A 17,326-nucleotide genomic window follows, 5' to 3' on the forward strand; every position below is an offset into this window, starting at 1 on the left:
TGTTTTTAGTAGAACAGTCTTAGCCATGATACCTATAATAATATCTAGACGCAGGGGTCCTCAAACTTTTGAAGCAGGGGGGGCCAGTTCACTGTCCCTCAGACTGTTGGAGGGCCGGACTATAGTAAAAACAAAAACTTTGTTTTGTGGGCTTTTAAATAAAGAAACTTCATAGCTCTGGGTGAGGGGGATAAACATCCTCCTCTGCCACATCTGGCCTGAGGGCCGTAGTTTGAGGACCCCTGGACTTGGAATACCTGAGAATTCATATATTTGTTGTTTCTTTACATGTCTTTAGAATTCTCAAATGTTTTATTTTTCCCTTAATCTCAGTGCCATCCAGAAATTAGTTCTTTTCTAAGCCTTTTCAATCCACACTTCACTGAAAACTGAGTTTAATCTCTATCTATGGGGAAAGAAAAAAAAAAAAAACGAAAAAGATTGCAGAGAAAAAACATAAGCCCTGAAAGGGAAGGTAGGAAGGAAAAATGCTAAGATTGAAAAATAAGGGTACATCAAGGGCACAGGAAATGCTTTAGGATGAGAAGAAGGGAAAGAAAAAATGAAATCTTACCATAAGATGAAAATGAAATTTAAAAGAAAAAAAAAAAGAGAGAAACTTTCAGTGTAGAACCCTAGCATTTAATTACTAATGCTCTTTTTCAAATGAGTTAGGAGGATTGCTGTTACACTTTCTCTGCCTTCCCTCATCCTGACTTTGGGCTCTGGCTACAGAAAAAGAGTGAAGGCTTAGAGGGAGACTAAGGAAAGCTAGTTGTTGTCCGGGCTGCCAGGGCCACTGAATATTCCTATCTGTTTCTTTTCATTGGTGCTGTTCTATGGCTGCCTTTGAAAGCTGGAGCTTTTCTTAGCTACTGATTCCCAGAAAGGGAGGTGCTGTCAATAATATACAACTGCCCTGTTACACAGTGGAAGCTATGTGAGTCAGTCATGAAGTTTGAACAGGAACTTTCTGTGATTGAAGTGTGCCAGTGAGACCAAACAAAAGTTGTGTCTATTTTCCCCTTCAATTTTCTTTTCATTCACTCATCACTGGAAATAAAGGAACCAAGTGGAGGGTAGGGGGGAGCAATTTTCCACAGGTCCTAACTTTGGAGTTTCTGCCACAGGATTAAGTTTTTAAGCAGCAAATCATTTGCTCCTTACCTAAAATATTGCACCTACTAGTTCTGGGTCATGAAGTGTGTGTGGGGGAATCAAGGATACTGCCCTCCCCCTTTCTCCCACAGCTTACCTTTTCCTTTTAAGCTCCTTGGCTCCTCAAGAAGTCAAGGAAGGGAAAAGGAAAGGAGCTGAAATCCCAGATTCTTGAGTTTAGCTCTGCTAAAAGGTTTAGTAAATAAGGAGACCGAAGCTAATTGTGCAATAACGTTTTAGAATTCCCTCTGGATTTGGGGATGGGTCTATTTGACACTGATGCCTCATAGGATCTCATTTGCTCAATGGAAGAGTCAGAGGGCTGAGATTTAGAGTTAGAAAGGACTTCAGTAGAGTTAGAAGAGACCTCAGTGGCCTTCTAATAAAAGCTCCTCTCATCTTATAGATTCGAGAAGTATTGTAAAGGGCTGAAACTCTTGAGTTGATGCACTGAGGTTGGACAACCGAGCAATTATGGCTAATTACCAATTGGACAATACTTTATAAGCATATGCTTGGAAAATGGCCCTTCCCACTATCCTGTGCTGGCTCTATAATTGGTGTATACAGAGAATTGTAGGAGGGACTAGGGGATGGAGTAAGACTAGCCAGGGTCACTTCTGAGCAGGAGATGAAGAGGAGAGGTTGTGGAGATTCTGCATCCATCCAATTCAGTCCTACCTCTAAAGACCAAGAATAAAGACCAAGGACTTTTGCTTATCCTGACTCGGGTTGATTCTAAGGCATCCAGGGTGCTAACTCGGTCTTCACAAAGTACAGTGATTTTTCCATGATCAAACAGCTAAAGTCGAAGGTGGAACTTGGTCTTCTAATTCAAGAGCCCTCTGCCTTTGATAAAAATAGTCACAAATGACCCAAAGTTTGGTTGCATGAGAGCTCTTGTACATTAGGGATGGGATGGGATATTAGGAATTCTTGGACTTGAGAATAAGGAAACCTGGGTATGAATTCCCACTCTTGATACTTATTAGTTGCGTGGAAGTCAAGTCCCTTTTCTTACTCTCAGTTTTCTTATCTGTGAAAGGGGGTAATAATACTTTTAGTCATTTTTTAATCTCTAACTCTTCATGACCTCATTTAGGATTTTCTTGGCAAAGATACTGGAGTAGTTTGCCATGTTTTTCTTCAGTTCATTTTACAGATGAGCAAACTGAAAAAAAAAGAGTTGAATAACTTATCCAGGATCATACATCTAGTGTCTCAGACTGCATGTGAACTCAGGTATTTCTAACTCCAGGCCTGTACTTTAAATGCTGTGGTACCATCTAACTGCCCCTAATGATACTTGTACTTAGTTATTTTCACGTTATCTCTCTTCCCAGAGTGTGAGCTTCCTAAAAGCAATGGCTGAATTTTCTTTTCTATTTATCCATGCTCAGGATTTAGTACAATGTCTGGAACATAAGGATTTAATAAATGTTTATTGACTGGCTAGTTGGCGTCCTCACAAGGTTAGTGTGAGGTTAAGCATTTTTTAAATGCAGAAACATAATAGAAATTCAAAGAGTTATTTCAGAGGTTAGACCTCTATCCTTCCCCCTCCTAGATCCTTCCTTCTCCTAGACAGTCCATGAAGTCTGGGGACCACAATTTGCATTACCTTTCATAGCAAACAACTGCCCCTCATTTGATAGGATGGGTGACATTTATGTTTTCTGCTTATGGTAATCCTGAAGTCATTAGAATTTTGGCAGCAGCTGTTGTGATGATGTTTTTTCTCCCCAACATTCCCCCATTGGGGCAACTAATGTAATTTTGTTTCTTAATTGTTATAAATAAGTCTCCAGCTACCAAAGATTGATAGATACGACACAAAACAATAGACTAATAATAGGTTTCACTATCCATCCAGGAATGGCATTAGCTGAGTTGATGTACTTGTCAGGTGTGAAGTCTTTGACCTCCCTTTGGAAATGATTTTACCATTTTTCAAATTGGCTCAGCATACTACTGGCTTAAGATTAGCAGAAACCAGATCTGGTGTTGAATTCTGAGCTTTAAGTCTTATGACAGAAGAAGAACCAGATGAAAAGCCAAGACATAGGGGTTCTAATCTGGCTTCTGAGGACAGTTGTGTTGATCTTATTAAGTTTTGATCAGGATTAAACATGGCGGATAATGGATTTTTTTTGTAAAGTACAAAGCACTGTATAGCTATGAACTCTGGTTTTTCTAGCAACTGAGGGCTTATTTATTCCACTTATATTTTGACCTAATTGATCAATTAGTCCTGATCCCCACCAGCTACTAGTGCCATCCCTCTCTTCTATTTATTTGATATCTATTTTGTATATAACTAGAGACATATTGAGTCCCTCAATAAAATGTAAGCTTCTTGAGGTCAGGGAATGTTTTCACTTTGCACAATTTTTACAATGTATGTAGGTTCTTGATAAATGCTTATCAACTGATTACCCATATAAATAGTTCCAAATTCCCTTTAAAGAAATTGGACAAAGCAATTTTAAAAGTTGTACATGGGGCAATTAGGTGGCGAGGTGGACAGAATACTGACCATGGAGTCAGGAAGTTCTGATTTCAAATCTGGCCTTAGGTACTAGCTGTGTGATCCTGGGCAAGTCTCTTAACCTTGATAAAAAAGAAAGGAAAGGGGGTGGGGGAAGTTGTATGGTTCCTAAGGGAGATTGGGGCAGGGAGGAGAAGGGAATGGTCTTGACTCATGCTTTCATTAATATAGGGAACTCCCAATAAGGAGGAAATTCCCTTTATTAATGCAGTTGAGCATTGATTATACAACTTGTAGTTTCAGATGGTTGTCTAGGACAGAGAGATTGAGTAATTTTTCTCAGGTTACATGTGTGGGTCAGAAGCAAACCCTCCCTATAACACCAGCTGTCTTTATCCACTGGGCAAGGCTGTCTCTACTAAATTATACTGATGTATGAGTAAGTCACTAAATATTCAAGGCCTCATTGTCATATGGAAATAACCTAGTGTTGGAATCTTTACAAACTGCTAACTAATTAGAGTTGATCTAATCTTACAAGAAGATGTTTTGGTCAGAACCTGAAACAAGGTACTAAGTAGAACTAATTAATACAAGGCTTGTGTTCACACCTTTACTCATCAGAGTTCACAAGTTTGCCAGATTCACAAAGTAAACTTTGTACTTTTGTGAATCCACACCTCCCTTAAAGCTCTTAGGGCCAGAGAGCACTATGGGAGAAAATCCATAATCCCATTCTCTCAGAAGGGTCAGATATAAGGCCAGTGAAGAGAGATCTATTCCAGAATATTTTCCACTTGGCTGGCTGGTGGCAGAAGAAGAGTTTTCAGAGGAAGAAGCCACGAGTCGAGATTTCAGCAGTTATATGAAGAGTGGAGCTGGATTGAAGGCAGAAGAAAGCAGAGGCAGAAGCAAAGGACAAAACTGCAAGAGCTCTTGGAACCAAGTGGAGAGATAGACCTCTAAGCTAACTGGGCTATATTGGAGGCAATAAAACATCTGAACTTTTATCACCTGTCTGCGTTTTGGGAAGAAGATCACCACATTTTGGTGCCCTGAATGTGGGACTAACAGACCCCTCAGTGGATTTCAGTGGAAAAGCTACGATCCTGATTCAAGTGGAAAAGCCTCTGATCCTGATCCAGTGGAAAAGACTCTTCAACCCAGAAATTCCCATTTCTAGAACTTCCAGATTGATAGGTATTTACAGCATATGAACACCCCCATACACACACAAAGTCAAGACAGACCCTGAGGGCTTGACCCGTCCTTCCCTCTTCCCCCCCGCCCCCCAAACTTTTTGCCTTAAGAGATAGATTTTTTAAATCAGTGACAAGAGCCCTGGATGTAGTTAGAGATCATGGGTTGACATCTTGGCCCTGCATTTTATTAAATTATATGATCTTGGAAAAGTCATTTAATTTCTCAAGTCCACAGTTTTCTCCATGATAAAATGAGGGGATTTTATTTACATGCTTTCTAAGGTCTCTTTCAACCAACTTAAGATGTTTGATCCTTTGATCTCTTATTCTGTTTTATAAATTTGGCTTTGGGGTAATTATTCTTTAAAGACAAGCTGTCTTTTATTTCCTCACCCCAGCCCTTCTGCAGGTTCAGAGTAATATGTTTCTAGCCTAGACAGGCTGTGGCAAAACTGTGAAGCATTATAAAGTCATAGAATATTGGGGCTGAAAGGGACTTTGGGGAGAGGGGTTAGTAAGGGAGGAGGGAATCTCATTCATTCCCTTCATCTTATAGATGATGAAATGGAGGCATGAAGTTACTTGATTTCAGCCACAAAACTGATTAAAAATAAAGCCAGGACTGGAATCCAGGTCATGTGATTGAATTCAGTTCAATATACATTTAATAAGCATCTATGATTTACAGAATACTAAATTTGGGGAAGACTCCAAACTTGTGATTTTCAGGCTTATGACCTAGAAGACAGATGTACAGCATCCAAAAAAAAAAAAAAACTTCAAGAAAAGTACAATATGTATTCTTGAAAGGAAAAAAATCATTGCTGCCTACAGAAATCAAGGAAGACTTAACTTGGAAAAAGTAGCATTTGAGTTGGGTTTTTAATGTTAAGTAGTGAAAAGGTAAGAGAATAGGGGGAAATCACCAGACATAGAAAATATCTTCATTCAATACACAAATTTATGTTAACCTCAACTGGGCTTTCTTTGCATCAAGACACAGTCTTTTTATTCTTCCCTAACTTCCCACACAAGCTATTCCCAACCTTTTCTTTTCTTCTCAAGGTTCTCACAACTTTCTTTACAAGCCCTGTCTTGCAGTGAAAGATAATGTATGTTACTTGATAGAGATAGTTTTATTCCCTTGGAGCTCCCTCTTCTCCCATTCTCAAAATACTTTGAAATATTCTTTCCTTCCCTCCTCCTCTTCCCATCTTCCACAGAGACTTGGCTTTCTATCTTCCTTCTTCCCTTCCATGAGGGAGGGATAATTGTTTCCTCTTTTTTCATGATTGTACCCCCGCGTAGACTATCTTTTTTCAGCCTCCCTGACTTTCTCCCATCTTTCTCCCTGATACTTCTTCTTTATACACTTATTCCCAGCTCTCCCTAGTTTTTTCCTTCCTTTGTTTCTCCCTATGGTACTCTTTGGAACCCTCCATTCTTTCTTTAAATTTTGGGTTTTGTTTTTTAATTAACAAAATCAGATTTTTTTTCCTACTTCCCACCTTTATTAAAAAGAAAAAGAAAAAATCTCTAGGAATAAATATCTATAGTCAAGGAAAACAAAACTGTCTCATTCAGCAATTTTGTCACCTTTCTTTCAAGACTTGCATAACAGATTTCATTACCTATCCTTTGAAATTATGATTGGTACTGAGTTAATTCAAATCAGAGTTCTTAAGAGCTCTCAAATTTTTTTCCCAGGGTTGTTGTTTGTATAAGTTGTTTTCCTGGCCCTGCACACTTTACTTTGCATCAGTTCATGAATGTCTTGCCAAGTTTTATTGAAACCATCCCTTTCATTATTTCTTTTAGCACAATGATATTCTGCCATATTCATATGCCATTCCCTAGTTGATGGACACCTGGCCCGTCTTTATTTCTTATCTGTCAAATACAAGGATTTGATGTCTAACATCTCTTTCATGTGTAAATTCTGAGATCTTATGAATATGAAATTATACCATGTCTTTGTAGCTAGATTTTAAAATTCAGATAGCAGTTGTACAAATAGATTAGTGCCCATTAAACAATCCTGCAGTTTGAATCTGAGATCAGAATGGAAGTCACTACTACAAAAAACTGATATAAAGAAAGTATCAAATGAGTTTTGTACTATATGCCCAGCCCCAGTGTGTCATTTTCCTAAGGGTTTAAACTGGCATTTTGAGATTTAATGTGAATAGACATGTTCCTGCTTTTACCACAGTTTTTGGCCTTTCATAAGTTGGCACAATACAAGATGTAATGAATGCCAGCAGTAAGCAAGTGAGGAAACTCAGGAGGATGTGTCAAACATTGTATTAGGAAGCTGTGTGAGCAGGATTTGGGGGGCTCCTACTTTTATTCTCACAGCTATTTTCATTCTGTGAGCTGGCATGAGTTTGCTCCATAACCAATCATCCTGATAAAGCACCCTGAGCTGCCTGACATATCTGATGACATGCTTGGCAGGGATCTTTCACTTTCCAAAATAATAGTGAACACTGAGTAAATGATAGACCAGAGGGTGAGCAGGAATAGAAACTTAGATGACCTCTCATCCCTTTGGGTCTACTGGGCTCTAATTTTTGTCCTCAGAGTTCACTCCACAGCCTGGCTGTCTGGGGCATAACTCACAATCCAGTTGTTGGAAGGCAGCCCACCACCCAAATAGCACCAGGCTTTTACAACCCTCTGCAGCAATGCAGAATCAACACAGACAGTGGGAACCCAAGAAAATTCATTTTTAAAGCAGGAAGGGCACTGAATTGGGGCTGAAAGGACCTCGTTCAGATCTCAGTTCTGTTATATGTTACTTAAAGGAAATGGAAAAATCCCTCACCTTTTCTCCCTCAGGGGTTGGGACTAGTTCAGGGCTTCTTTTTCCACTTGCAACCCCTTTTTACTTGAGAAATTTTTGCATGGCCCCAGATATATTGGTATGTAAAATAAAATATAAAAATGTTTACTGATAATGAATCATAATTTCATAACCCCCACAATCTGTTATGAGATCCCATATGAGACACAAACCATAGTTTAAGAAGCTGGGGACTAGATAACTTCCCAGATACTTTCCAACTTAAATCTTGATCTTCTGATCACAAACATGAAGTAGAATTATAGTCCTTGTTACAGTGGGCCTGGATTAAGCAATATCTCTGAGATTAATTTAATATAAAAACCAGACTTCTAATTCTTCCTCCATCAATCCCATATCATTGGTAACATCTGTTAGACTCAAAATAAGATAATATATGCACAATGTTTTCCAAATCTTAAGCACTATATTCACTATATTACTAGTAGCCAGCTATAGTTATCTTGCTAGGGGAGAGGATAAATACATTATTAACATTATTATTGTAAGTGACTTATAGCCCTCCCCATCCCCAGTTAGAGTTTAGTATTTCCCAATTAACATTAGATGTATATCTAGTCCAAGTCCCAAAAGGATCAATAATAATTTATGTATAAGTTACATTAAGATTTAAAAAGTGCTTTTCCCAAAACAATTCTGAGAAGCAGCAATCCTCAGATTTGGATACAGCAAATCTAGGTTCAAATCTTAAGACTACCATTTACTATCTCTGAGATGATGGGCAAATCCTCTGGGTCTCAGTTTCCTCAATTATATAATAAAGAACTTATACTAGGTGATTGCTTATGATTCCGTTAGCCATAAAAGATAAGTAGAAGTATAAAAATTTAACTTCAAGGTCACACTTTCCCATGTGCCACATTCCCAGTAATCACTGTGGGTCAAAGATATGTTTTGATTTATCAAATACTCAAAACAACAACTCATGAGCTCCTAGAATAATTCTTTTACCAAACCAACTCGTAGAGCCATCAGTTTCAACTAAGAGGTATTAATGAAAACACATACCAAAATAAGTTTCAAAGGAAATTCTTCCATACACAGAGAAAGAAGTACATTCTCCATGGATTCCTACTCATTGCAAAGGAAAGAGAAGTAACTAAGGAAACACACATTTTTATTAAAAATAAAATGTTAATTTAATTTAAAAGAAAAATTAATTAATTTAAAAGAAAAATATTTTTGTTAAGAATAAAAAAAAAATTAAAAGGGCTGTGTCTCAACTGGAACTTGTCTCCATCATTACAACTTCTACTTTCTCTACAGATAGACTCATTTTATCCAGGGTACATTGAATTGGGGGTCTTCACCTTTTTTGAGTCACGAACTCCTTTGATAAGCTTCGCTACTGGCAAAGCTTATGGACCCTGTGTTACAGTAATATTTTTGAAAGCATAAAATAAAATGGATTACAAAATTGAAATAAAGATATAAATTTTTTTTCCATATGAGTTCACAGACCCCCTGAAATCTATTACTAAATTAAGAAACAGTGAGAGAGGCTGCTGGGCTATTTCAATAGTTTGTTCTCTCCACTGCCCTGAATATCTATACCCAAACTGCTCATTCCTACCATTTGCTAGTGCTCTGAGATTGGACAAGGGAAATTCCCCCAAAATCATAGAAAGAAGTATATTCTCCATGAATTCTCACTCATTCTTCTGCTTTCTGCAGTCATGTATGTATGTACGTATGTGATCTGGTTTAGGTTAAATAGCCCTTTGGTTCTTCCTGAGCTGCCATTCCATAAATTCAATTTGACTTAGAGTAAGAAAATTCTTTTTGACACCTTCCTCCTCTCATGATGTCCAGGATAGTCAATGCAAATTATCAAAGGAGCTGTAATGAAAAAGTTTGAATGAGACCGGTGAGCTCTGTTTTATTTTCTTCACACTCATACCCAAGAACTAGGGCTTTGGTTCCCTTACATATTTCTGTGATTGGGAGACATAAATCTTATAAAATTCAAATATGTAATAGTGACATTTCTCAGAGCATTTTCATTTTTAAAAAAGCATAAATGGAAGTTAATTTATCATGTTCAAGCATTCGTTAAGTACCTACAATGTAATTAATAAGAATACAGGTCTAGTAATAAAAAGAAGTGAGATAATCTCTGACCTCATAAAATTTACCTTCAACTGGGAGGATACAAAATGTTCACATATAAGTAAATGCAGAAAATGTATAAAATAGAGTGTTTGGAAAGGGATACTTAGGATTAGAGCAATCAGGAAAGACTTCCCAAAGGAGGAAGCATGTTGGCTAAGCTTCGTAGGTGACTCAAAATTCCAAAAAACAGAAATGATAAAAGTGAGAAGCCCAGGCTAGGGTCAGATGGCCAGTTCAAAGTAATGGAGGAGGCAGATGGAATGGGAAAAGTAGTTAAGTATGTTAATTGACTTGGACTGTAGAATATGGGAAGGGACATGATGTGTAACCAGCCTGGAGCCAAATTGTGAAGGCTCTCAGAGGAAGGAGTTCTGGCATTCTTTTGAGGAAAAATAGGTTGACTCATTGAGCTTGATTTGAGGAGTTAAAAGAATCAGAGATTTAAGTTTAAGTGCTGATTCTAGCACTTATTGGCTATATGGTGATATACAAGTTATTTTTATTTGTCTGTTTCCTCATCTGTAAAATAGAAATAATACTACACTTGCCATTATGTATTTCACTAAGTTGTTTGTAAAAAGAACATTTTATAAATCACATGATTATTAGAAAAATAAATATTAACTTTTAATATACTTAAGACAATCGTCTATTTCACCTATATTGAAGAATCTTAGCTTCTTATCTTCAGATATGGGAAGATTTAAGAGATCATTTAACATAATCTATTCATTTTACAAATAAAGAAACTGATGCTCAGAAAGGTAACAATCCAGGGAAATCCCAGGCTAAGAGCAAAAAGGGATGTTGGATTGCAACCCAGTCATTTTATAAGTGAGGAAACTGAGACTTAGAAAGGTTAAGTACTCTGCCTGTGGTAAAAAGACCTCTGATGGGGCAGCAAAAGGAGATATGAAGGCAAGCCCTATATTATGAAGTACATCTCTTCACCACGTTGGCAAGAAGGAGAATGCATTCCTCCATTCCCCCTTTTAAAAATTCTGAACCACTAGAGATTTCCTCTCTTTACTTTTTAACAATAAGCTAGCATTTACATGGCATTTTAAGGTTTGCAAAATGCTTTCTCCTTGATCCAATGGCATTGACCTCTTTGTTCTTGTTTAAATAAGAGTCCATCGCTCTATTCCAGGCATTTTCACTTGTCTCTCATCCCTGAAATGCCCTCCCTCCTTATCCCTGCCCCTTAGTTTCCCTGTCTTTCTTCAAGTTCCAATTGAAATCCCACCTTCTATAGGAAGCCTTTCCCAATTCTTCTTAATTCTCATACTTGCCCTTTTTTTGATTAATTCCTCTTTATCTTCTACACAGCCTTTCTGTACATGATTCTTTGCATGGATTCTTCTCCATTAGGCTGTGATTTCCTCAATGACTGGGATTGTCTTTTGCCTCTTTTTTGATTGCCCAGTATTTAGCATTACACCTCACACATAAAGAGTAATTAATAAATATTTGTTAATTGACCAATATGTTATTTATTTGATCCTTATAACAGTGAAGTCAGTACTATTTTTATCATTGTATTTTATAGATGAGAAAACGAATGCACAGAAAGGGTAAATTATTTCCCAGAGTGACACAGTTATTAAACTACTAAGTCTGAACAAAATTCAAACCCATAACTTCCTGGTTCCCTATTTACTAAACTACTTTTCTCTCCTTTTATTTTGATACTCCCCAAATGAACAATATTATAATGTTGCCAGCAGCAACAATTATGAGAGAGAAAAGTTAACAAAGTTGACTGTGATTACAATGTTAACAATGATAAGGATGGTTGACTCTTTGATGCCTGGAGTATCCACTCACTGTCTGAATTGCAAGATTCTATTTTAAGGAAATTTTCAACCTGTGAAGGAGCTGACCTTTTGCTACTTCAGTACCTTAGACAACGTTTGTTTTATCTGTAGCCAGGGGTGAGCTAGATTCAGCTAGAACCAGCTTGCACATGTTATCCTTTTCATACTTAGAAAATCTGCAAGTGCTATATATTAGGACTTGATTTATTGTTTTGTTTGTAAGAAAAGCAAGGAGAAAAAGTCAATAATGCTTGGTTTGTCTTTTGTATAATTTTTCTTTTTAGAGAGACAGATGTTAAATATTTACCAGCACCCCACTTCCCAGAACAACAAAGGCTTGTTATATAAATATTAGCCATAATGATGAATTATCTTCTTCACGATGATAATTATGGGTTCTCCTCCTTCTTTTCTTTCTCTTTCCTCCTTCCCTCCCTTTCTTTCCTTTCTCCCTCCCTCCCTTTCTTTCCTTCTCTCTTTCTCTCTCTCTCTTTTTCTTTCTCTCTTTTTCTCTCTATTTCTCTTTCTCTTCCTTCCTTCCTTCTTTCCTTCCTTCTTTCCTTCCTTTCCTTCCTTCCTTCCTTCCTTCCTTCCTTCTTTCCTTCCTTCCTTCCTTCCTTCCTTCCTTCCTTCCTTCCTTCCTTCCTTCCTTCCTTCCTTCCTTCCTTTCTTCCTTTTTCTTTCTTCACATTGTTGTGAAGTTAAGGTCTATGATGTTAATGAACTGAATCTTTCTTACTCTGAATACTTTATTACTATCTGTATTATGCACATGCAGACAAAAAGATGTACCTGAACTCCATACCACAAAACAGGACCCAGAAATCCTATAGTCGATTTGGCACTTCCGAATTTATTATTATTATTATTAATTTGCTATTATATTATTGTTATATATTATATAATATCATATCATTATTATTTTGCTACTTTCAGTTACAGTAAAACTCTATTTCTTCTCTGCCTACATGTAGCCAAAGTACACAAAGTACACAAGAGAACACCTTCTTTTTCTTCTTAATCTCATTTGTTGTTTGTTTGCCCTGAGAAAACCTATTGGGAACACAACCTGGGTGTAAGTAGGATGGCAATTTTGTAAAAGTAAAGGGGAAAATATTAATATATATCTGTTGTTTCTGTGTTTACAGAGTTCGTCTAGTAGAAAGAGGATCTCCCCACAGTTTGCCGCTTATGGAATCAGGAAAAGTAAGTATTAAAAGAAGACATAGCATCTTGCAAGTTAGGGGGTGTAGCACTGAAAACTGAATAATTTTATAGGTTGAAACTATAACAATGAAATTATTTTAATAATAACAATGATAATTGATGATTAGGAGAATTACCATTATTGCAGCCCTTTGAGGTTCTTTCCTCTTGCCATACTGACTGCAGCAGTGCAAAATACTACTTGTTCACTGGAGACTGAACCTTGAACATCTAATTAAGGGTAGAGTGATTTGTTCTGGTCCCCTCATCTCAGACTTCTATCAATGGGAACTATTCCAGAAAGTTCTGTGTTCTGTACCAAAAGGTCTTCTCCCCTGTCTCTGTCCTTTTACTTTGAATTATCAGAACCATGGCATATTGCATACTGAACTATTGCTTTCTTTCTCTGAAATGTCACATCATTTGATTTTCTAATCAACAGTGTTATGCACCAGCATCTCTTGTTTTAAGTATGCTTTCCCACAAAGTTGATTAGGAAGCAGCTCTGTATTAGAAAAAATTCCCTGATCAACCAAGTAGACCACTTGATGAAAAGGCAAGGGGAAAGCGAGAATGCAGCTAGTTGATGGATAGAACAGCAGACCTAGGTTTGAGAAGAGCTGCCTTTAAATCTTACCTCTATGCTATGTAGCTTTAGGCAAATCCTTTGACTTGCTCAAGTCTGTTTCCTCATCTGAAAAAATGTGGATAATAACAGGTCTACCTCAAAATGTGTTTGTAAAGATCCAATGAAGTAACACATGTGAAGGCAAACAGGTAGCCATTCTTGCACTGTGTAATCAATAAATGTTAAGTCCTGGAGGTGGCAGAGAGAGTGCCAGACTTGGAGTAAAAGTTCTTGGTGGGGCCACTTATTCTTTGTGTGACCCTGAATGAGTCAATTAATTTCTCTGATATTCCATTTTGTCATCTGCAAAATGGAGTTTGAATCAAATAATCTCTTAACTCTCTCACTTTAAATTTATGATTTTGATATTGTAAAATCCTATTTGTGACAAGGGGCAAGCCATTTAACCTCTGATAACTTTCTCATCTGTAAAATGGGAATAATATACCTTTATCTATAGGGTTGTTACGAGTTCTAAAAGAGATTTCATATACATATATATGTGTATATATGTGTGTGTTTATATATGTGTGTATATATATATATATATTTACATATGTATATTATATGTATGTATAAATAAATTATTTGATGGTTTAATGCTATTATTACTATTACTATTAATATTATGTGCATGACACTGGGGTATATGTTGAAGAAGCATAAAAGGAAGAAAAATAATAGTCTGTTCAAGGAATTTTCTAGGAGGAGAAATAATAACTAACATTACATTAAATATGTGAGATGTTTTACATATCTTCTCTCATTTAATCTTCATAATAACCCTGTGAGATAGACATTATCATGATTATCATTTTATAATTAAGGTGTCTGAAGCAGAAAGAGGTTAAGTGAGTTGCCAGAAATCATACAGCTAAGAAATGCCTGAGGCTACTCTTGAACTCAGATTTTCCTGACTCCAAGTTCAACCCACTTCTTCAAAGGTGGAGGTTCTTAACCTTTTTTTTTTTTTTTTTTTTGGTATCATGTACTCTTTGTCAGTCTGGGAAGCCTATGAATCTCTTCTCCAAATAGTGTTTTTAAATGCATAAAATAAATTATATAGTAATTACAAAAATATGTTGAAATAATTGTGATTTTTTTAATAAAAACATATCCATGGATCCTTTGTTCTGAGATAGGTACACAAATAATTATGACATCAGTTGAAGCATGAGAAATGTACAGAAAAGATCATATAGTATCAAATGAATGATTTAAAGAATACTTCGGGTTGGAGGTGATCAACTTCAGAATATGTTAGGGCCTAGTAAATACAAGTGCTAACTCTAATGGGAATATTGTCCCTACTTCATAAATACTCCTGCCAATCAATCAATCAATATTCATTAAGCACCTATTATTTGCCAGACACTGTGTTAAGTTTTCAAAATACAAAAGAGGCAAAAGACAGTCCCTGCTTCTGAAGAGTCCACAATCTAAGGAGAAAAACAACATGCAAATAAGTAAATACTCTCCATATAGGATAAATAAGAAATAACTGACTGAGAGAAAGCAGTAGAATTAAGAAAGGTTGGGAAGAGCATCCAGTAAAGACAGGACTTTTTTTGGGACTTAAAGAAAGCAAGGAGGTCAGTAGTCAGAGTAGAGGAAAGAACATTTCATACATGGAGCCAAAGAAAAAGCCCATTGCTAAGAGAGGGAGTAAGTTGTTTTTAGAACAGCCAGGAGGTCAATGTCACTATATCCAAGAATACATTTCAGGAAATGAGGTATAAAAAACTGGAAACATAAGAGGGGGTTAGTTTATAAAGGACTCTGGATGCCAAACAAAGCATTTTGTATTTGCTCCTAGAGGCAACAAGAAACCTCGGGAATTTATTGAGTTTGGGGTATGGGGTCACATGCACTTTAGGAAAATCAATTTAGTTGCTAAATGGAGGATGGATTGGAGGCAGACAGACTCAGCAGTAGCCTAGTGGAATAATCCAGGTGTGACAAAGGTGAAATTGAAAGACCTTGACAGCAGATTAATTATAAGAGGTGAAAGTAAGTGATGAGTTGGGGAAATGACTTCTGGGTTCTAGGTTGGAGGATGGTGTTGCCAGTAAGAGAGAAGGAGGAGAATATTTAGGGGGAAATAGAACAAGTTCTATTTCAGACATGTTAAGTTTAAGATGGCTACTAAATAACTAGTTGGATGGAGATGCAAAGTTGTAGATCAGCAGAAAGACTGGGGCAGGATAGATGAGAATCATCAGCATAGAAATAGTCATTATAAACCCATTAGGAGAGTATAAAGCTGATGAGATCACCAAGAGAAGTCATGTAGACGAAGAAGAGAAGAGGGCCCAGCACAGAATCCTGTGCATGGTATCCCTAAAGCTTAGAGAACAGAGAATCTAGGAAAAGAGAGTGATCAATAGTAGCACGGGCTGCAGAAAGGACAAGAATGAGGACTGAGAGGAAACCATTGGATTTGACAAATAAGAAATCAGTGCTCACCTTGGAGGGAAGACTTATAGTGTAAAGCTGAAGTTGGTTTCTTCTTCAGTAATTTAAAAAAAAATTCTCTCCTGAGCACGTACCTGGGATATCTTAGCTTTCAGACTTTGACCACTGCCATTTCTTTAACACATATTGTAGAAGCAGCTTTCACCTGCAAATCTCATCACCTGAGCAAAGGATTATAGTGTATATAGATAGCTAGGGAAATCTTTGTGATCACTTAATGCAGCTCAATTATTTTACAGATGAGGCAGCTGAGGTCCACACAGGTTAAGTGGATACATGTATGCTTGTCCAAATACACTCAAGAATCGAGCAGAGAACCTGGCATAATGGGTTTTAGTCTGAAAATGATCTTTTAAGACCTGCAGTTACATAAAATGAATGAGCAGCATGGAATAATGAAAAGAACACAAAATGGGAAGTCTGAAAGCTTAGGATCCTGGAACTAATAATTATTCTTTCATAACTATAAAGAAGTCATTTCCACCCCTTGAATCTGTTTCCTCATCTGTTAAATGGGAATAATGATGTTTATCCTGCTGACTTCTCAGAGTTGATGAAAATGATTTGCAAACTATAAACTATACAGAAAGATGTGCAATTATTATCATTACTGATTTCTTGATTATCAGTTTGGAATTTTGTGTACTGAGATCATTTAAGATGAGGGTTACCTATTTATTCATTTACTGCAATTGGAATATTTAAGAGTATATTTTTAAAATAATGCATTTCTTATATATTTGGAGAAATGTATTGCATAGTTCTGCACTCAGGCTCATTGACTTCCAAAAGAAAGGAAATGATCCTTTAAAAGGATAGATCTAGGGGCAGCTAGGTAGCTCAGTGGATAAAGCACCAGCCCTGAAGTCAGGAGGACCTGAGTTCAAATTTGGCCTGAGACACTTAACGCTTCCTAACTGTGTGACTCTGGGCAAATCACTTAACCCCAATTGCCTCACAAGAAAAAAAATTAGTTCTAAGAACATCTAGCATCAGTATAAGAATATGTTTTCTTGATATGATGTCTGTTTGTATCCTTTACCTATTTGCTTATTTCCCCCGCCTGCCTTTCTTTCCTCTCCCTCCCCCTTTCTCTCCTTTTCCTCCTTCCCATCAATTGGATTTTTCTTCTCTCTCAATAGATTCTTCCTGGAGTCCGTATCATAATTGCAAATCCAGAAACAAAAGGACCCTTGGGAGACTCTCATCTTGGGGAGGTAAGTAATAGAAGTTGGCTTTTGGAAGGCTGTCCCTCTCAGACCAAATTTTCCTCTTCAGACACACATATTCTATTCTCCTTGAAACTAGGGAGTACCTTTTCACACAGGCATTTGATCTCTAATTGGAACCTCATGAATGAATAAGTGACTGAAC

General features: G+C 37.0%; 1 protein-coding gene across 6 annotated transcripts in view; it reads left to right on the forward strand.

Moving 5' to 3' along the window:
• The window catches only part of DIP2C (disco interacting protein 2 homolog C), a 593,021-nt gene that overhangs the window by 557,915 nt on the left and 17,780 nt on the right, over positions 1–17,326 (forward strand). For all 6 annotated transcript variants that reach the window (XM_052001629.1, XM_052001630.1, XM_052001631.1 and 3 more), the window contains 2 exons: positions 12,792–12,849; positions 17,095–17,169. In XM_052001629.1, coding sequence (XP_051857589.1) covers positions 12,792–12,849; positions 17,095–17,169 — 133 coding nt within the window. The remainder of the gene's footprint in view (positions 1–12,791; positions 12,850–17,094; positions 17,170–17,326) is intronic.

This window comes from Antechinus flavipes, chromosome 5 (genome assembly GCF_016432865.1).
Source record: "Antechinus flavipes isolate AdamAnt ecotype Samford, QLD, Australia chromosome 5, AdamAnt_v2, whole genome shotgun sequence".
NCBI lineage: Eukaryota > Metazoa > Chordata > Mammalia > Dasyuromorphia > Dasyuridae > Antechinus > Antechinus flavipes.